At 46.6% G+C, this 22,126-nt stretch overlaps 1 protein-coding gene across 1 annotated transcript in view; it reads right to left on the bottom strand.

The window, feature by feature from the left end:
- Positions 1-3,235: 3,235 nt before the first annotated feature.
- POLR1B (RNA polymerase I subunit B) overlaps positions 3,236-22,126 on the bottom strand; it is a 46,219-nt gene continuing 27,328 nt past the window's right edge. Inside the window, exons 11-15 of the mRNA XM_073557485.1 lie at positions 18,825-18,995; positions 17,559-17,715; positions 17,265-17,461; positions 15,784-16,037; positions 3,236-4,473 (exon numbers count right to left, since the gene is read on the bottom strand). Of these exons, the coding sequence (XP_073413586.1) occupies positions 3,591-4,473; positions 15,784-16,037; positions 17,265-17,461; positions 17,559-17,715; positions 18,825-18,995 (1,662 nt within the window). The 3' untranslated portion in view covers positions 3,236-3,590. The remainder of the gene's footprint in view (positions 4,474-15,783; positions 16,038-17,264; positions 17,462-17,558; positions 17,716-18,824; positions 18,996-22,126) is intronic.

Consider the following 22,126-nt stretch of genomic DNA (forward strand, 5'->3'; position numbering starts at 1 on the left):
CACTTTGAGAAGAGCACGTCTAGATGATTTTGTCCTGAAAAATGCTTTTCTGGATGTTCCGAGTGTTTGCTTAAGTTAGCCTCGAACTCATTGATTTGGAAAGGTTCGGGAGGGAGAAAGGATCTCATCCTCCTTTAGCTTGAGTGTTTGGGTAATAGCCGATATAAGGCTATCTACCATGTACGTGAGGACTGTATCTGAGTCATACTCGGACTGTGAATCTATATCTGACCCAAGGTCCTCCTCAGAGAGGGGATTTGGGACAAAGAGAGCAGCCTAGATTTTGCGGAGGATCCTGGTGAGCTGGAAGAGCCAGACAGAGCCCTATTCCTTCAACTCCTACCCGGTCTGTCCCTTTGGAGGACGCGGTCAGGTCGCCGTGAGAGACTGTCGGAGCACTGGAGGCTGTAGACAGCTGTGGAAGAGTCATACCTAGACAGTGAATCTATATCTGACCAAAGGTCCTCCTCAGAGAGGGGAATTGGGACGAAGAGAGCAGCCTGGATGCTGCGGAGGGTCCTGGTGAGCTGGAAGAAGAGCCAGACAGAGCCCTCTTCCTTCAACTCCTACCCTGTCTGTCCCTTTGGAGGATGCGGTCAGGTGCTGGCGACTCACCGTGAGAGGCGGTCGGAGCACTGTTGGCTGTAGATAGCTGGAAGACATTCAAGGACCTGGACCAGGGACTGTGATACCTTAGTCAGGTCTGCGATCGGCAGAAGTTGCAGCGACTGACTGAGACCTTGTTATGGCCCACTCTGGGGGAGGGAAGAGTGCTCTCATCCCTGGAATCGGTGTGCTCCTGTGGACTGCAGGATGAGCAGAAGGGAGATGATTGACCGGGGGTCCACTTTCTGTTACAACGTGCACAGGTGTAGTGAGTTATTGTGCTGCGTTATAGCAGGACGTGTTGAGGTAAAAGTATTGCAGATGAGTGCTGTTTATTGACGCAAGGGAAAATTCAGAGCCTACCCATTACCAGCGATCCGCAGCAGACCAGGTTGTGTCCCCCAAGCTGTGGGCTGCAAGAACAGCGCACGAGATGCTGAGCCAAGTTGTAGAAGAGAAGGGACCTTTGTGGTGGGCGTGATTTAGCAGCCGAGCTGCGTGATAGGCTGTCGGGGCGGTGACTCAGTAAGGAAGGCGCCCTCGAGACATGCTGAGCTGGAAGGGGGCGTGCACTATGCAGCCATCTTGCTTCAAGTATGAGGAAAAGAGGCGCCAAAGGAGCGAGCGCAGAACAGGGGGGGTGGTTAAAGGAAGCCCCTGTGAAAATGAAAGTAAAAAAACGCCGAAGACGGCACTTGGTACCGAGGCAGCGCGCCTGTGTGGTCACGATGCTGCAATGGAGTTGCCAATGCCCAGCAGGCGATATATACAGCACGGACACCGGTCGGGCCGGGAGCCGGGTGAGCTATGTGGCTGCTATTAAGAAAGGGCGGGAATTTTTTAAAAATTTAGCGCGACCAAAAGGGGGGGGGGGGCTCGCTGATAGAAGTCTACGGTACCAGCGCAGCTCTATGTGGAGCGTCCGTTTTCTTCCCGGCTTATATGCTGAGGAGGCATACCGCAGGGGCCCATGGGTGGAGGGTCGCTGGGAGACAAGTTCCGATTTCCCGCACTGTCCCTACAGTGCAGAAGACAGCATCAACCCCTTCAGCAAAGGGGGGAGGTCACCGCTGAGAAAACAAGTGAAGTGCTTGCAGAAACAGAGTGAATGAATGGATCAGTGGTCAAGTCGAATATGCCACTCCAGTCTAATGGGGATAAAAGTTCCACATTCTGCCGATAGGTGAAGGTCTGACTGCTTGGATCCAATCAATATGTCATCACTTACCCTGTGGAGAAGGGATTACTTTTTTCACAGGAGAACCCCTGAAAGTATATCTCTGCCACTGTGTTCCAAGTATTTAATCTCTAATGGAAATAAAGAATCTTCTAATTAATATCAGAGTGAACAAACGACCGCCATACACAACACAATCCACTATACCAAGACCAATAACAACACAGAGGGAAACATACAAGGAACAAATACCTCACACCACGAACAGACAACATAGTGACCGACTAATACTCCATATTACCAGCACATAGCAACCAAATAATACCACATACAAGGAGAAATACTGCCACACCATAACTAGACTACATATTCCACCACATAGTGACCAAAGAATACCACATTTGGGGACAAATACCACCACACTGTGACCAGATCACAAATTACCACCACATAGTGACCGAATACTACAATACTTATCATGAATACAAACCACAATACTAACAATACTTATTACAACCAGTAACATACACAAAGAGCTGTGTATATAGTATACAATGTATAGTGTAAGTGTACAGGTAATACAGTGATAACCAGTGACATTATACATAGGATCTCTGTATATAGTGTCAGTGTACAGATAAAACAGCGATCACCAGTGACATTATACATAGGAGCTTTGTATATAGTGTCAATGTACAGTTAATACAGTGATTACCAATGACAACATACATAGGATCCCTGTATATAGCGTAGAGACAATACAGTGATCACCACTGACATACACAGGAGCTCTGTATATAGTGTACAGGTAATACAATGATCACCTGTGACATACACATATATGGCCCCCGGCCCCCCATAAATCCTTCCTTACCCCTCCATATATCTATCCTGGCCCCCCTCATATATCCATCATGCCCCTCCCCCCATATATTTATCCTGGTCCCTTGACCTGGCCGCATACACAGAAGGAAAAAAAAAGACAAAAAAGGATTCCTCTTACCTGCCTGCGGTCCCGGCACTGGGCAGCGTCTTCCTACAGATTTGGTGCGTTCATATAAAAATTGCCGCCGACCTAGCAGATAAGTGTGCACCAGTGACGTCAGGCGCACACTCGTCTGTGTTCATCGGGACGTGCAACACAGCGGTTCAGGTAATGAATGCATGAATGTTGTGTGCGCGTGCCCCTGCACATATTCTGCCTGCGCTTTTAAAGGACCCGTGCCCCTAAAAAAAAACAAAACACTTTTTTCTTCTTCCCACCGACAGCTCTCTGGTTCTCTGCAAGGGCCCACTAGGGATTTCCCTGATACCCCACCAGTCTAGTCCGACCCTGAACACAATCATCTAAGGCATATTACAAATTTTACTAGAAAGTGAACGACTTGTTTATAAAAAACAAACAAACAAAAAAAAGAAAAGTACTGACAAAGGAGCCAAGATACAAAAAAATAAAAATTAAATGTTTATCCAGACACTGGTGTCACTTACAGAAACGCTCATACTATAGAAAGCACGTCGGCTCTAAAACCACTGGTACATACAATCTGCAGAGATCTCATTTTCCATACTTCGGCTCTAGTCATGAATGGTGGCGTCAGATTATTCAGTCACTTTCTGACAATCAGATAATCCGTGAGAGTTCCATGCCAGGCATATATGGCTGGATAGGAGAATGGAGATGCCTTCACTATAGTGAATGGTGAATGTTTCCATGTAAAAGTTATTCACAGGCTTTTCCTGCCCTGGAGGAGCACAGGTACCAGCTATGGTATAAGGCAGGTGCATAAACTATCCTATCTGGTTGCTAGCGAACAGACAGTTTAACATTGATGTTCATTGCTGCCAACTCCGCCACAAAGTACCGAAATACATATGGCACAGAAATGACATCAATTGTATCTGTCCGGTCACAGACCAAGCAATAGTGTTTCCTGTTTCGCATTGAGGACCAAGATGGAGGAGGCTTCTCCAGGATAGGTGACAGGAGACTGCCGCAGGCTACACACACGTGGGCCTCTGATCTGTCAGAACAGTTAAAAAGTCTGTCATGAAGAAGGAAGGAGGTTCCATGTGCCAGCAGGGCATCACGTTCCATCTCTCCAAAACGAATACCCCCTTGTACGTTTCTGCCGCCCACAGGCTGGTTGGTCACTTTGTCACGAGAGCCGGTTGTCCTAACTTGGAACTTGTCAGAAACCATGTGACGAAGACGCTGGTAGTAGACCACACCGATAAAAATGTCCGCCTCAAGTTCAAGCCCACTAATGCCGCTGTACAATTTCTCTGTGCCATAGTAGTTATAGCCAGCAGCCTTCAACATTTCACCAAAATATTCCAGAGCAGAGTTCTCCTCCGAGAATGTGAATGGAGTGGCATCATGGCATAATCCATGGAGTGCTGCCGATTTACCGGCCATGCTCTCAATCAACATCCCAATCGTCATTCTGGAAGGGAATCCGTGCGGGTTAAATAAAATGTCTGGAACCATCCCGCTTTCGGTGAATGGCATATCCTCTGCTGGCCACAGTCTGCTGAGGATGCCTTTCTGGCCATGTCGACTAGCAAATTTATCACCTATGGTGGGGTTACGTGGGATCCTCATAGTGATGCACACGGATTGGAACTTTCCAATACCCAGGTCATTGCTGCAGGCCTTGATGTTGTCAACAATACAGTTCTCCTTATTCCTGAAAAAAACAAGACATTCGAGTGAAGAAAAATCTCTGAAAACAGTCACACAGTTCACTCTTATCAGTAAGGGTATGTTCATGTGTGGCCTACAATAAAGGAGGTTTTACACATAGCGATATCGCTAGCAATATCGCTAAAACGTTACCGATTTTGTGACGCAGCAGCGATATTGCTAGCGATATCACCATGTGTGATACTTACCTCCGACCGGCTCCCCCGCTGTCTGTCGCTGATCGCGCGAGATCGGTCGGGTCCATTTCTCGTCGGGTGCTTCCTGCTGGCGCCGACGAGCGACGTGTGGATGCGGGCGGGAGGACGTCAGCATCGCTGCGTGTGAAAGGTAATTAACGACCGCTGCTGCGTCGCTGTGAGATCTGCCTGTTTGGCAGCTCACTACTGACCATTTTGTGATGCACCAGCGATCCTGACCGGGTCGTATCATGGTTGGATCGCTGGTGCATCGCTAAATGTAAAGGAGCCTTAAGGGTCCGTTCACATGTTGCAGTTTTGTTGATTTTTTTTTTTTTTAACTAAGATTTACCACAAAACATGAAAGATTTCCTAGTCCCAGCAAAGTGAATGAGAATCCTGAAGTCTCAGGCACACACAGCTTATTTGTGACTTGCAGATTTACAGTATATCTGCAGCATGTCGATTCTAGAGCAGTATTTGCAGCGGATTTTTCTGCAGTAATACAGAATATGTGCACATACCGAAGTGCATTTTTTTGTGCTTTTTGTTTTGCAACTTTTTCAATAGGTAACAAATCACTGCAAAAAAGCTGACATTGACATTCTGCGTCTCAGCAAAAACACACCAAGGCTAAGTTCACACTAGGCATTTTTGCATCTATTTTTAATGCAAATTTTTAGCTGCGTTTTACAGAACCAGCAAAGCCTATGAAGTTTCAGAAATCTCATGCACGCACATTGTTTTTTTGTCATCAGTGTTTCTTTCTCGCTTCATTGGGGGACATAGGTTACCATGGGTGTATGCTGCTGTCGCTAGGAGGCTGATACTATGCAAATAAGAAAAAATTAGCTCCTCCTCAGCAGTATACACCCACCGACAGGCACAAGGCAACTCAGTTTTTGCTTAGTGACGGTATGTGGCGGACCTGGATCTAACACCAGATCCGCAGTCTTTTCTTTCACAGGTTTCTGTGTGAATTTATTAATTTTTTTTCCTTTGCTTTTCAGATACAGCTGTACGGTAACAGGGTGCAGATTTCTCACCCTTTTTCCACATTATGCGGCCGAGAGAGCAGTGTGGTGTCGCCCACACCGCCCACTCTCAGACCCACAGGCAGGACTTTGTCCCCTTTCACCCTTATGGGTGTTTCAGGGCGACTCCTGGTGGCCAGTCCTCGCCTTTCCCCTCACCCCTCTCCAAGGAGAGGGCTGAGAGGAAGACTGTGGTCACCGGTGGTGGCCTCCCCACTTACTGTAAGGGGTTGACGCAGTCTTCTGCACCATCTGGAGACGGTGCGGGAAGGAGGTTCTTCATCCCAGGACCCTCTCTCTCTCCCCCGAGGGATCCTGACGCGATCCTCAGATGTGAAGAGGAGCTGGACTCTTAGCAGGTAGTATGCTCCCCCCCCAAGCAGCAGCAGCGCTTGCCGGTTACAATAGGCCCCTGTACTCCCCTCATCAGGGGACTTGGAATTCAAATTTTGCGCCTTTTTTCTCTCTCACTGCGCGGTCTCCGCCATTTTTCAGGTTTCTTCTTGTCTCGGCTGTGCTGCGTTCGGGCCACGCCCCCTGGCTCTCATCTGCCAGTCCCAGCTCGCATCCTCGGCGCGTCCCGGTCACGCCTCCTTCCCCTTGGCCAGCCAATCACCGCACCGCTTTCACTTTCCACTGCTGGGCACGGCCCATGGCCTGCGTGTTGTCCCGGCGCTGGGTTCACTTTCAGGCTGACACACCCCCTCAGGGCATCTCAGCCTATCATGACAAGTTTCACTTTCGTCGGCCGGGCATGCCCCCTTTTATGCGCGCCCAGGCCGACAGACAAATCACAGGGGTACTTTTCTATCCTGTCTGCTTTGCACGTTAACCCCGCCCACTGCTTCCCTCAGCACGTCTCGTGGCCACAAGGAGCACAGCCTCCATTTTGGCAGCCGAAGCTCCTGCAGCGTTTTCAGTGATTCAGCGTCCACACATCTCTGCGGTGTGCATCGGGGGACACAGCTACCTGCGCTCTGCTGCTGCATAATCGCCGGGTATCTGGTAGGCTCTGCCCTCTCCCATCCCCTGGCCACCTTGCTTCTGATTAGCTCCCCTCAGCAGGATCGCCTCTTAGCATCCTGCTGCATTTTCACACAGACTCTACCTATGCCCAACCTCACAGAGGCCTCTGGTTACAATCCTACGGTGATTCACTAAGATTGTGCCCACTGTAAGAGAAAGTGGGCTTCAGGCCAGCCGTCCTCCTTCTGCCTGTCAATCAAATCAATCAATCAAATTTATTATCGCCAAGTACATATTACATATATACAAGGAATTCTTTGTGGCAAAGAGGCAACATAATATATAACAGATACAACAAGTAACATCTAACAAGACAGATACAGTATATAGTCTACACATGACGATTTCATTGTTGAACAGAGAGTGGAGAGAAGCTGTTCATATGGCGGTTGGTGCTGCATTTGGGGACTCTGAAGCGACGTCCTGAAGGGAGTAGTTGGAATGAGGCGTGTCCCGGGTGAGAGGGATTGGATGAAATTTTCAATGCGTGGGATCGAATACTCTTATCATAAAGATCCTGGATTTTAGGCAGGGGGGAACCTATAATTCTCTCTGCTGTTCTGAAAGTCCTTTGTAAGTGGAGTTTGTCATGCGCAGTGGCTCCCCCATACCAGACTATCAGAGAGGAACAAATCACACATCTGATGACAGCATTAAAGAATAAGATCAGCAGATTCTTAGACAAACCATATCTTTTCAGCTGACGCAGGAAGAACATCCTCTGTTGTGCTTTTCTTATAACAGCATCCACGTTTTTCCCCCATTTAAGATCATGAGAGATGATAACACCAAGGAATTTGGTCTCTGTGACCCTAAGAACCACTTCGTCATGGATGTAGATTGGAAGTATCTCATGTTGATCTTTCCTAAAATCCACAACCATCTCAGCAGTTTTTTTTAGTGTTGAGTACAAGATTATTGGCTTTACACCAGTCACATATTCTTTCCACCTCACTCCGATACAAGTCTTCAGCATTTCCCCTGATGAGACCAATCAGTGTCATATCATCGGCAAATTTCAAGATTTTTACTGAGTCTGCTGAAGAGATGCAATCATTCGTATAGAGAGAAAACAGTAACGGGGACAAAACACACCCCTGAGGTGCCCCGATGTTTGTGACCAAGGTGTCCGAAGTGAATGGTCCAACTTTTACACTCTGTATCCTGGCTGTCAGGAAGTTATAAATCCACAAGCATAAGTTAAGAGGGACTCCAAGAGCTACCATTTTCTTATGAAGTAAATTCGGATCAATGGTATTGAACGCTGAGCTAAAGTCCATGAAAAGAATCCGGACATATGAGTGCAGTTCATCTGTGTGATCCAAAATGTACTTCAGTGCCAGATTGACAGTGTCGTTTGCCGAACGATTCTCCTTTTAGGCAAACTGAAGCGGGTCCCATAGCTTCTGCGTGAATTTTATCAGGTGGGACATCATAATTCTTTTGAAGACTTTCATAGCTACAGATGTGAGTGCTACTGGTCTATAGTCGTTCAACTCAGAGGATCCCACTTTCTTGGGGACAGGGATAATTGTGGAATTTTTCCAACACTGAGGTACAACGCACTCTTTCAGTGACACATTGTATATATTTGTCAGTATAGGGGCAAGCTGGGTAGCACATACTTTCAGACACATTGGAGATACACCATCAGGGCCAGGTGCCTTTTTGACCTTAAGTCCCTTTAGGATGCGTATCACCTCTGCCTCGGAGATCACTACTTGGGTGTTGCACAATGAATGATCTTTATATGAACAGACTGAGGAGCTTAGAGATGAATAGCCACTGTGTGTAGAGCTTGCCTCAAATCTGCAGTAGAATTCATTTAACTCTGCTGCCAGACTTCTGCTGGGGTTCACTATAGTGGGGTGGCTTTTATAATTGGTGACCTCTCTTAATCCTCTCCATGCAGATCTATTATCTTTTGATGAGAACCTTTCCTCCAGAATCTTTGCATACTCGTGTTTGGCTAACTTGATCTCTTTAGATAGCGAGTTCCTAAGTTTCTTGAATTCAGTAATATCGCCTGCTTTATAAGCCTCCTCTTTTCTCTTACGGATCAACCTGACTTTATTTGTAAACCACGGCTTGTTGTTTCCCCGAAAGTGGACAGATTTGGATGGAATAAACGTGTCTTCACAAAAACGGATATATGAGGACACTGCATCAACCCATTTATCCAGACCCGAGCATGTTTCCTGGAATACCTCCCAGTCCGTGCATTCAAAGCATGCTTGTAGTTGCAATTTTGCCTCCTCAGACCATGTCTTCTTTGTATAAACTGTAGGTTTGGATGTTTTCAACCTTTGCCTGTAGGCTGGAATTAAATGAATTAGACAATGATCTGAAAAGCCCACTGCTGCTCTCCTCACTGCCCTGTAGGCCCCTTTTATGACTGTATAGCAGTGATCAAGCGTATTGTTCTCTCTCGTGAAGCAGTTTATATGTTGAGTAAATTTGGGGAGATCCAGGTTGAGTTTTCCTTTGTTAAAGTCCCCCATTACGATCACAAATGCTTCTGGAGATCCTTTCTCCCATTCTGATATTTTGCATGCTAATTCACCAATAGCAGCTTTAACAGATGCTTGGGGGGGAATATATACTGCAACCAGAACCATAGATGAAAACTCTCTTGGAGAGTAAAATGGTCTACAATTGAGTGCAAGGTACTCTAGATCTGGAGAGCAGCCTTTTCCCAGTATGTTAACATCACAGCACCAGCTAGTGTTGATGTAGAAACATACCCCACCCCCCCTTTGTTTACCTGAAGCTACACAATCACGGTCAGCTCTGTAGATAACAAAACCAGGTAGATCCAGACTACAATCAGGGATGGTCTCATTCAACCAGGTCTCAATAAAACAAAGAGCAGCTGAATTGGCCATATCAGATCTCATGTTACAAAGTAAGTTCAGTTCCTCCATTTTGTTAGATAAGGAACGGACATTAGCCAAGTGGAGTGAAGGAAGAGCTGTTCTGAACCCTCTTCTCCGAAGGCGTGCCAGGACTCCTCCTCTCCTACCTCTCTTGCAGTACACCTCCACAGGTTTCACAGAAGTAATGGATTTTATGTACTCAATTGTTGAATTAGCAATCATGCTCCAAGAAGGGGAGTCCATGAGAAATTGCGGATGATTCCAGAATAATAAATCGTCCCTTGAAATCATAAGAGTAGGTTTACAGAGTGCAGTGGCCATGATTACACTCAGCTTGTAGCTATAAAGACTGAACAGTCACAGCTTAGCAAAGTTAAATGTACAACTTTCCATAAAGGGTGCTTCCAGCACTGCTGGGGGGGAGGGCATGGGTGCAACAAGACAGGGACATCAGGGGACATGCCAACAGTCAGTCCAAACCTGCCCAGCTCACCCCTTCAGCTCCACCTGGACCACAAGATCTCCAGAACATCTCCAGCACCGCACACTCCACCAGCTTTCCTATCCCGGGATCATCTGCATTCTGGAAATGGGTACAAGTTGTAGGAAAGTTGGCAGGCAGCTAGCAGCTTCACTCTCCCTCAGCTGAAACCAGGCACGGAGCTCCACGAGGACAGAAATACACCGGTCCCAGCTGGTCGCAGTCTCCACACTACTCCCAGCTCTGCCGAATCCTGTATCCCTAAAGCTCCACGTGGACCACAAGATCTCCAGAACAACTCCAGCACCGCACACTCCACCAGCTTTCCTATCCCGGGATCATCTGCATTCTGGAATTGGTTACAAGTTGTAGGAAAGTTGGCAGGCAGCCAGCAGCTTCAATCTCTCCCAGCTGAATCCAGGCACGGAGCTCCACGAGGACAGAAAGACACCAGTCCCAGCTGATCGCAGTCTCCACACTACTCCCAGCTCTGCCGAATCCTGTAGCTACGCAATGGTGAGTGCTCCAAAGGGAGAATTAACAATTAAACGGGGTAAAAAACTCAGGAGCCTCATGCCAGAGCAGCCATCTCCTCGGCGCTCCTCCTCCTCCTGTCCTGCAGTCCTTCCAACATGTCTGCCCCTCAGAACTCTAACGCCCGGAATGAGAGCACACACCCCCTCCGGAGTGGGCTGTTACCATGTCTCAGTAGGTCTCAAGTTTGACTATTGCCATGTCTCAATCGGTCTCAGACCTGACTAAAATATCACAGTCCCTGGTACAGGTCCTGGAACGTATGCCAAATCTGCTGCCACCAGTGCTCCGAATGCCTCCCATGGCGATTCGCATGCACCTGACCACGACCTTCACAGGGACAGATCAGGAGGAAGGTCTAGCTCCTCTTCAAGTTCGCCGGGCCCCTCTACAGCACCAAGAGTGCCCCTGGCTACACGTTCCCCCTCCTCGGATGCGGACGACGGGTGGGATGTAGCTCCTTAGTCAGAATCTGACTCAGATGTAGATCAGGCTTCTGGAACGCAGGACATGGTAGATAGCCTTATTTCGGCTATTGTTCAAACCCTCAAAATAAAAGAGGAAGATGCGGCTGCTGAGGACGACTCCGTTTCAAAGATTTTGAGGCTACTACCTCTAGACACTGGGAACATCCCGTCAAACGCTTCCTGGGAAGAAAACGACTAGACATCCTTTACCCATTTTGTTCAGACCTAGTCAACAAATGGTCTGAATCCCCTAAGGTGGACCCACGCTTAGCATCCCACACAGTTCTGTCCATTCCTGATGCGGCGTCTCTCAAGGACGCTATGGACAGACAAATTGAGGCTTTAACCAAATCGGCCTTTGAGGCATCAGGCGCTTTTTTCTGCCCTAATTTTGCCTCCACGTGGGTGGCTAAGGCCATATCGGCCTGGGCCAAGATACTTTGCCGAGGCATTGTGGCGGCTACCACAGAAGAACTAGCAGATTTAGCAGACCAAATTTCCCATGCGGGTAAATACCTTTTGAATGCTTCCCTGGATGCGGCTGCTTGATCAGCAAGAGCAAACAGCAATATTATTGCTATTCGCCGTATCCTTTGGTTAAAGGCGTGGAACGCAGACCCAGCATCTAAAAAATCTCTCACTGGCCTACCGGTCCAGGGCTTCAGGATTTTTGGGGCCAAGCTGGATCAGAACATTTCGGACACTACTGGAGGTAAAAGCACCTTTCTGCCCCAATCCAGGCCAAGACGTCCCTTCAATAGAAAAGGCCCCCAGCATTTTCAACCCTTTCTCTTCCTCAGGCGGTTTCTCCCAGCAGGATCGTTCTTCCATACAAGGAGAAAGGAGGAAACCTTCCTTCAAACCTACCCCTCATTGGAGGGCTAAGAGCCGCCCCTCTAAGTCCTACGGATCTCGCAGTCATAGATTCTCCTCTAAATGACGGGTCACCCCCACCTAGGAATCTTTCCAGGGTGGGAGGCAGGCTTCTTCCTTTCAAGGAGACTTGGTTGGCGGCGGTCGATGACACCTGGGTCAGGGAGGTCGTCACATCGGGCTACAAGATCAGGCAGTCTCTTCCCTCTAAGCTCAAAAGTAATTGTACCCGTTCCTTGGCACAAACGTTTTTCCGGGTTCTATTCAAACCTGTTCGTAATCTCGAAAAAAGACGGTTCTCTCCGCCCGATCTTGGACCTCAAGCAGTTGAATCGCCACCTTCGGGTTTGCCACTTCCAAATGGAGTCCTTGCGCTCGGTGATCGCCTCCATGGAGATGGGGGAATATCTTTGCTCTGTGGACATTCAGGATGCTTATCTGCACGTTCCCATTTGTGTGCAGCATCAGAGGTTCCTTCGGTTTGCCATACAGAAGCACCATTACCAGTTCACGGCTCTCCCACTCGGTCTGGAGTCCACTCAAAGAGTCTTCACGAAGATCATGGCGGCGGTCATGGCCACCCTTCGTTCCAAGGGGATTCTCAATCCCTTATCTCGACGATCTCCTGTTCAAGGGCCCATCTTGCCGAGACTGCGACCACAGCCTCCAGATCACTCTGGACACGCTGCGCCGCCTCGGCTGGATAATCAACAAAGAGAAGTCAACCCTGATCCCAACTCAGCATCTCGTGTTTCTGGGCATGGAATTCGACACCATCCAAGCTCGAGTCTTCCTTCCAAAGGAGAAGTTCTCATCCCTCCGGCAAGGGATCAAAGCACTAAAGCTCCCACCCTCTCTACCCCTTCGGTTCTGTATGAGTGTCCTGGGGAAGATGATTGCCTCCATTGAAGCAGTGCCGTACACCCAGTTTCACACCCGTCCTCTTCAGCTGGCCCTCCTGTCCGCCTGGGACAAGACAGCGGTCTCCCTGGACCGACCGATGCTTCTGCCTCTCAAAGTGAGGCAGTTCCTAACCTGGTGGACGCTATCCGCTTTGGTCCTGCGCGGGAGGTCATTTCTTCCCCTTCGGTGGCAAGTCATCACCACCGATGCTAGTCTTCTGGGTTGGGGAGCGGTCTTCCTCCACCTCACAGCGCAGGGTAACTGGGATGTCCAGGAAGCCCTCCTCCCAATCAATCTTTTGGAGATCAGGGCAATCCTTCATGCCCTCATCCGCTGGCAGTCCCTCCTCGCAGGCAAGCCGGTCCGCATCCAGTCGGACAATGCCACGGCCGTGGCTTACATAAACCACCAAGTCAGGACTCGCAGCAAGCAGATCATGGTAGAGGTTGCAAAGATTCTGCGTTGGGCGGAAAGCCATGTTCCTGCCATATCAGCCGTCCACATTCCATGGGTAGACAACTGGGAAGCAGATTTCCTGAGCCGTCAGGAGCTCGCGTCAGGTGAGTGGTCTCTCAACCCTGCCGTCTTCAACCAAATTTGTCAGAAGTGGGGCTTTCTGAATGTCGAACTAACGGCGTCTCGAACAAACCACAAGGTTCCCCGGTACATAGCCAGGTCCCGGGTTCCGATGGCCGTCGGTTGCGACGCACTTGTGATCTCGTGGTCCCAGTTTCACATGCCTTATCTGTTTCTGGCTCTTCCCTTGATCCCAAGAGTCGTAAAAAAGATAAAGGCAGAAGGGGTCCCCGTTTTGTGAGTAGCTCGGGATTGGCCACAGAGGGCCTGGTATGCGGAGCTAGTGAACATGCTCTTGGACGTCCCCTGAAGGCTTCCAGATCGTCCAGATCTTCTCTCACAAGGGCCCCTCTTCCACCCGAATTCTCGGTCTCTGAATTTAATGGCATGGCCGTTGAGGCCGTGGTCCTGACGGACGCAGGTTTCTCTCACAAGGTCATACAGACCATGATTAAGGCAAGAAAACCAGCTTCATCATGCATCTATCACACATGTTGGAAAGCTTTCCTACGGTGGTGTGAGGACAACAGTTTGTTTCCTATGGCCTTTTCCCTTCCCTCCGTTCTTGGTTTTCTACAAACGGGTCTCGATTCGGGCCTTTCCCTCAGTACCTTAAAGGGTCAAGTGTCCGCTCTGGCTATTCTCTTCCAAAGGGATCTGGCTTCCCTTCCCCAGGTGACCTTTCTTCAAGGCGTCGCTCACATAGCACCTCCTTTCCATTCTCCGGTTGATCCATGGGATCTAAATCTTGTTCTAAGCACCCTCCAAAGTGCGCCCTTTGAGCCAATTCAGGATACTTCCTTTTCCCTACTCTCGTGGAAGGTGGCCTTCCTGGTCGCCATCACCTCTATTGCCTTGCCGTTCTCCTTTCCTGATTTTGCATCAGGATAAGGTGGTCCTCAGACCGGTTCTTTCTTTCCTGCTAATGGTTGTTTCTGCCTTTCACATCAACGAGGACATCGTCCTCCCTTCTGTGTTCCTCTACAGTTCATCCCTTGGAGAGATCTCTCCACAAGTTAGACTTGAAAACCACCTAAAGAGGAAAAAATCCTCCAATATTTGTAGACAGGTAAGCATCTCTGCCTGTTTTTGTTTTTTTCACAAGTTGGACTTGGTCAGGGCTATTCGAGTCTACCTTGCTAGGACGGATTCCTTCTGTCAGTCCGATTCCGTTTGTTGTCTCTGAAGTTCGTCGAAAAGGGCCCCCAGCCTCCAAATCCACCATTGCTCGTTGGATTCGCTCGGGGTTCTGGAGGCATACCGTGTTCAGGACAAACAGCCTCCTCCTGGGGTGAGAGCTCACTCTACCCGGGCTGTGGGAGCTTCCTGGGCCGTTCGTCACCAGGTTTCGGTCTTGCAAGGCTGCAACCTGGTCATCCCTTCACACCTTCGTGAGGTTTTACAAGGTGACTACCCACGCCTCTGCTGATGCAGGCTTGGGTAGGAAGGTACTGCAGGCGTCGGTTTCCCACCGGCCGACCTAAGTTCTCTTCTCTCGGCATTCCTTTCCCACCCTTGGGACTGCTTTTGGATGTCCCATGGTAACCTGTGTCCCCCAATGAAGCAAGAAAGAGGGATTTTTGGTACTTACCATAAAATCTCTTTCTTGGAGCCTTCATTGGGGGACACAGCACCCTCCCTTAATGTTGTACCGTGTTGGCCAATGGGCCGTTGTTTGGATGGTACATAGGTTGAGAGTTGTTTATATTTGCTCCTACTACTGCTTTAGCACCAACTGAGTTGCCTTGTGCCTGTTGGTAGGTGTATACTGCTGAGGAGGAACTAATTTTTTCTTATTTGCATAGTGTCAGCCTCTTAGCGACAGCAGCATACACCCATGATGGTAACCTGTGTCGCCCAATGAAGGCTCCAAGAAAGAGATTTTACGGTAAGTACCAAAAATCCCTCTTTTGTGCTTTCAATGGTTTTTGGACAGAGCATGTCACTTCTTTAAGCATTTTTCACCCATTGACTTGAATGGGTGATGAAAAAATGCACTAAATACGTACGTATCATGTTTTGCTGCGTTTTTTGTGCCAAACCCTAATTCTATGGAATAGGACACGAGAAAAATCTAGCATGCCAAAAACATCGCAAAAAACATACTTTAAAAAAAAAAGAAAGACGAAAACCGCCTTGCGAACTTACTCCAAGGTTCAAAGTACCCACAGAAAAAAACCATCGTGTGCACGAGATTTCAGAAACCTCTTGATAACACTGGTTCCTTTCAAGGTCGTGTATTTTATGCACCAAAGAAGCTACGTAAAAAAACAGCAAACATGCCACGTGTGAAGATAGCCCAATGCCAAGAAACGTTTCCGTGTGATGTAAAGCTTGTACAACTCACTTGTAAAACACCACAAAGTTGTCTCCAGTGTTTTGGTTCAGATAACCATAGTATGGATCTCCAAGATGCAGGACAGCGCCTACGGGTGGCAGTCCATCGTCATCAAGTTTCCCCTTTACCCGTTCATCGTCTGGCTTGATTCCAAACACAAAATTGTCTTCGTGATCTTTTCTTTCTTTAGCCAGGTCGATGACATCGGTTTTGTAAACGCTTCCATGAGCGAATCCTCTCTCCCAAGACGATTTGTTCAAAATCTGCAAAGCAAGTAGTTTATATCAGATGGATAAGGAGCCATTGATCACCATTGGTGATGGATGATAAGGAGCCATTGGTATCTATCACCAAGTAGCTATTTTGTAGTTGCCATATAGTATTGCACTATGAGTGCCATTTGTCTTTAAAGGGAATCTGTCAGCAGCTTTTTTTATGTAATCTGACAGCAGTATGAAGTAGAGGCTGAGACTCTGATTCAAGGGACGTGTCACTTATTGGGCTATGATTTGTTGTTTCAATACAATCAGTGTTTTAACAGCAGGAGATTATCATTAAAAGGACAACTTGACACATGCATCCTAGTCCACGAACTGCATTAATGTGCAGCTGTCACTATACAATGTACACAGAAAGCGGTGGTGAGGATGGGGTTATACACTGCTGTAGATTGCGCAGGGCTCAGTTGTTGAGGTGAGACATTACACTATGTGGTGGAGAGGGGACATCACAGTGTGTGGGGGGCTTTGTAGGGGACATCACACTGGTGTGTGTGACCATGGAGGCATCATATTGTGGTGGAAGCGGTTAGTAAATCACACTGCTCCTGTTATTTTGCCTGGATTGTTTTGTTTTTTTTTTAAACTTTATGAAAAGCAGTAAATCATACAGTTCTGATTAGCAGCTACTGATAAGAATACAGTTTATAATAAGCACAATCGTAACATGTATTAGCAGTGGCAGCGAGGCAAAATGCTAAATGCTGCTGAGTATTAAGAGGCAAGAAGAAATCTAATATAATAACAAAGAGATAAATTAAGTACAGCCTATTGGTTTGGCCCTCCACAAGAGTCACGATATTTCATCTGGCCCTTTAGAAAAATGAAATACCCACCCCTGAACTAAGTGATACATCGCTGGAATCAGGGTCTATGTACCTACATCATGCTGCTGTTTAAAATTTACTTTAATATTAGGAAAAGGGGTTCATGTATAGGTTGCAATAAATGTACAAACATATGAACAGTGCTGTAATAAAAAGAAGCTTCATCCAAATCTATTAACACTACAAGCAGATTACATCTATCCAATGCTATGTAGATAGATTATATTTTATACCCATAATTAACGGGGTACTTTGGGTCCTTTTGCAAATTTCATATAAATGACCTGACCATCCAATGCACTTATCCAATTTATTTGTTCCTGAAACGAAATAGAGAAATGCGATTCAAGAACACAAGTGTGAACAGCGCCTACAAATAACTTACCATCGCATCCTCCATATCATAGCCCGTGTATGAAATCACCGCTACAATGGCGTTTGTCCCAATGGGATAGTTATCCATGTCAAAATAATCATACATGGTGGGACGCACAAGAGGACTCTGGGGGGTCTGCAGGCGATACAGTTTGTTATCAGAGCGATCCTGATAGGTTAAAAGGGGGAACCCCATCGTCTGTTTACCTGGAAAGAAGAACAGGACAGTACAGGTATTATGTGGAGTGAACCGCGCCATACGTATCCTCTCTGCACACAGAGGGAATATCCTGCATGTACCTACCCATCTGACACTGGTACATATTCCTGGGACTCTGGTTGTGGTCAGAGAAGGGGATGAAGTTGGCCACGACACTCATCAAGCTGTGTGGAAAGAGCTCCTGATGGGTGGTCAATCCAGGCACAATTTCACCCTCATATATTGCCACGTTCAAGAAAACCTGGAAGAGAGGCACAGATGGGAATCTAGATACATCAGTAGGCTTCAAGATTAATGCAGAACAGTCACGTCAAGGAAAAATGTTTTATTTTTTAAATGCTGTAACACAAAGTAGAAAACTTGCACAGATAACCAAATTCTATTTAATGAATACCCTCCTTCCTTATTACCGGTCCGAGATGCTTTAGTCTAACCCCGAATGCTGTACACCGACCAAACTTAAACATTTCAGATGTGCTCCACTACAAGAAGCAAATCCAGCACTCTCTGCTAACAATGGGCTAATAACAAGGAATCGGCTCGGTTTAATCTCATTTCATCGGAAATGAAGAAATCACGTTATAACCGGGCAGACTGGGAACAAGGGGCTTTCACTATTGTATTCTGAGCTGTGCGCACATAGTAACAGTAAGAATGAGATAAGTCCATCCGGATCAGCCGAAAATTCTGCACTGCTGATCCAAAGAACTGCAAAAAAATAAAAACCTGTCATCTTAGAGGAATAAAAAATGAATTTCTCACCCCAAATGTTACAAATCGGTAGTTCCCAGCAATAACGATCGACCTTCAAAAATCTAGAACTCAAAACCTACATTATTAATCCCCCCCAAGAAACACGTCCAGACCCCTTTAATCTTTTCAGTGAATTCGCCATCAACTTCACCTGGCAGAAAGTTCCATAGTCTCAGTGCTCTAAAGACTCTCCTCCCCCCCATTTCCCCTACAGCTGAGATCAGCAAATGCTGGCACGCTGGCTGCTGTGGGAATATACCTTCCAGCATGCCTTGAACAGCCTGCAGATGCCCCATTGGTAGATTTACAGTCCAGGATAGAAAAGCATTAATTTAGAGAACTGATTTAGTTAGTTGCTCCCATACACCCCCCCCCCCCCCTAGTATAAACTTTACAGGCAGATTACTCCAGCGCTAGTTTTTGGGAGACATTTTGCACACTGATTTGATGACTACACATTGCCCTGGTCTCACCACGCGTGGCGACTTACGCCCTTGGTCTCACCACGTGTTGCGACTTACACCCTGGTATCACCCCATGGTCCCTTGATCACGGCTACACTTAGAGGAGTTAGTAGATCAATGTGTAATACCGCACCTGCTCCAATGTGCCGATCAGCTCTTCTTTCCCTACTGCCAAATTCCTAACAGGACGGACCATCCTGCAGGGGGTGGTGAAAACATAAAGCCCAGGGTAAAGACTTGCTTTCCCAGTCATGGGGATGAGCACCACCTCAGTCCAGGGTGGGATCTTATTCTCCTGTGTTACCTGTGAAATAGTAATAGGTAATATAAGATTTATTATAGATAATTTGTGGTCCACATACCACCGAGAGAGGTCGTTTCAAGCAACTTGTGTCACATACTGGATTGTCTCCATCCTGGGAGGTCAGCAAACCCTCTCACAATGGCAGACATACTTGTTTAACCCTTTACTGATGAATGACTTTAAGAAGTTGTCTGCTACTCGGACAAGAAAGATGTATATCTTTGTACCATGTTAGCCAGTAGATAGAAGAATATTCAGAATTGAGAGTCCTCAGCGGTTGATACCTTTTAATGGCTAACTGAAAAGATGGTAACACATTGCAAGCTTTCGAGACTACTCAGGTCTCTTCATCAGGCTAGACTAATACAAAATCTGAAGAGTCACATATTTATACACAAGACAGCACAGAAATAACGCAATAGATAAGACAAGTGACATGAAGCAGAATTGTCATTATGGGAGAGGGATAAACATAAATATTGGAACAGTTCATAGATAAGGAGTGTGAAAGATTTATTGCCCTCTAATTGGGGTCTGGTTCTGTGTTGTGTGATGACCCCGGAAGGTCTGAAGAGCAAAATCCTTAATTGGTGTGAAAAGACAAATCCATGTGACACATTCATTCCTGCACTGAGTGTGTCAAAAGATGTCAAATTTATACTCCCAGACTCTTTTGTCTGAGACTTGAAGTTACCTTTTAATACAAGTAATTATGCCCATCATGCTATGGCCAGGGATACAAAAATGTTATGCCACAGGTAGATCCATTCTTTTTTCTCTTATTGTGTGACAATGAGAATTCATCCTTGTTCTCAGTTTTTGCCCTGCCTCCCCCACATACAGACCCCCAATTGGACATTTAGTGCAAATAATTAGGTACACCACATCAGATGTGATGCAGCTGAAAGTACCTGGGATCTTGTAGTCCCGGTCATAGCATGATGGACATTAAATTACTTGTATTAAAAGGTAACTTCAAGTCTCAGAAAGACAGAAGTATCTGGGAGTACAAATTTATGACAACCTTTGACACACTCCGTGCAGGAATGACTGTGTCGCATGGATTTATGTATTTTTACATCAATTAAGGAATTTGCTCTTCAGACCTTCTGGGGTCATCACACAACACATTACTAGACCCCAATCAGAGGGAAATAAAACTTTCACACTCCTTATCTATGAACCGTTCCAATATTTATCCCTCTCCCATAATGACAATTCTGCTTCACGTCACTTGTCTCATCTATTGCATTTTTTCTGTGCTGTTTTGTGTATAAATATGTGATTCTTCAGATGTTGTATTAGTCTAGCCTGATGAAGAGGCCTGAGTAGTCTCGAAAGCTTGCAATGTGTTACCATCTTTTCAGCTAGCCATTAAAAAGGTATCAACCACTGAGGACTCTCAATTCTAAATATTCTGCTACTCGGACAATCGCTTCTCAGTTACTATATTTCCCCATGTTAAAATCAACACAGCCTGTTCTCCCCCTCTGCTGCTGGCAACGTTCAAGCAATGGCTGCAGGGAGACTCGCACCGACAATCAGTGACCTCTGATGGACCTCTTCACTGTCACTTCCTTTGGCTGTTACTGACATTCAGAGGAGGAGAGAGAGCAGCAGCAGCGGTGACTTCATCTGGATGTCAGTTACGTCCAAGGAAGCGACAGTGAAGAGGTCCATCAGCGGCCACTGATTGGCTGCAGGAGTCATGTGACAAATCCATGTCACGGGAGATCCAGCACCAACATCGCTGGAACGGTGTCGGCACCAGAGAGGAGAACAGGCTGCTATTATTTTAACAAGGTGCAATATAGTAAATGAGAAGGGATTGTCCGAGTCGTGAACATCACCATTAAATGGGTGTGGGTGAGGAGTGCGGTCCTTACACGGCCGATGCTGGCAGCGTTACATAACCAGAACATGCCTTTAAAAGCAGCAGTGGGAACCAATTCTAATTTCTCCTGTTTAACCACTTATTTGCTGCTGTCAATCTGTGAGTGGCACGAGCATGGTGGGGCACCCCTTGTGGCAAGTCCAAGATGCAGATGGGTTCATGTGGCAACTGGGGGCCCACTGAAGACCCCCTTTTGCCACAATGCATTAAAGGGGGGATAAAAAAAAGCTTATTTGTTATTGTTGCATCCTTAAAAGTCCAATCTCTCAATATATAGAATAATTAAACTCGTAAAAATGTAAACAAAAAGGAAAAGTTCATTTTTGTAATTTACTAAAAAATATTAAAAAAAGGGACCCGTCGAACCATGTTATGAGGTATTTGCTACCACAATGAATGCTGTAAAAATGAGATCCAAAAAATAATTGCAGCATTGCAGTTTTCTGCCACATTTCGCCTCAATTGGATTTTTTCCCCCTTTTACATCAAATGGTAAAGTGAGTATCATTCAAAACTACAACTTATCCCACATAAAAAGTCCTATATGGTTAAGTGGATGAAAAGTTAAAATAAAAAGTTACGAGTCTTAGAAGGAAAAAAGCAAAAGAAAGACAGCGCAAAAAGAAAAACTGTTTCACTGAAGGGAATCTGTCAACAGGTTTTTGCTATGTAATCTGAGAGCAGCATGTTGTACGGACTTTGAGCTGATACTTGCGATGTGTCACTTACTGGGCTGCTTCATATGGTTTTGTGATAAAACCAGTTTTCTCTGTCGCAGATCTAGCAATTCTGAATGCTGAGCACTGTATAATCCCATCCACAACGATTGGCAAATTTCTTTGTACACTCTGCATAGGCAGAAAGCGTTGTGTAGGCGGGGTTATACAAAGCTCACCATTCAGAGAACTGTTATGGGATACTTCAGACTTTGGCAAAGAGTAGGATGTGTTCCAAAAATTAAATACGAGTCCACATCTGCATGACAGCTCCCACTTTGGTGCCCCCACCAGTGGTGCTGAAAAGAATGAAACCCCATTCATCATGTGACCTCTCAGCCAAACACTGGTCTTTTCTGTGGCAAACATTCCTTGAATTCCACAACCATAGGACCATCGGGGCATTCATGTGGTAAATACACACCTTAATAATCTTAGAAAACCTCTTTAATGTGGAGTTCTTTTTATTTTATCCCCTTTCAAAAATCTTTTGCTTTTTGCAAAGTTTGTTGTAAAATCAA

Source organism: Dendrobates tinctorius, unplaced genomic scaffold, assembly GCF_039654945.1.
Source record: "Dendrobates tinctorius isolate UK_male_01 unplaced genomic scaffold, ASM3965494v1 ptg000250l, whole genome shotgun sequence".
NCBI lineage: Eukaryota > Metazoa > Chordata > Amphibia > Anura > Dendrobatidae > Dendrobates > Dendrobates tinctorius.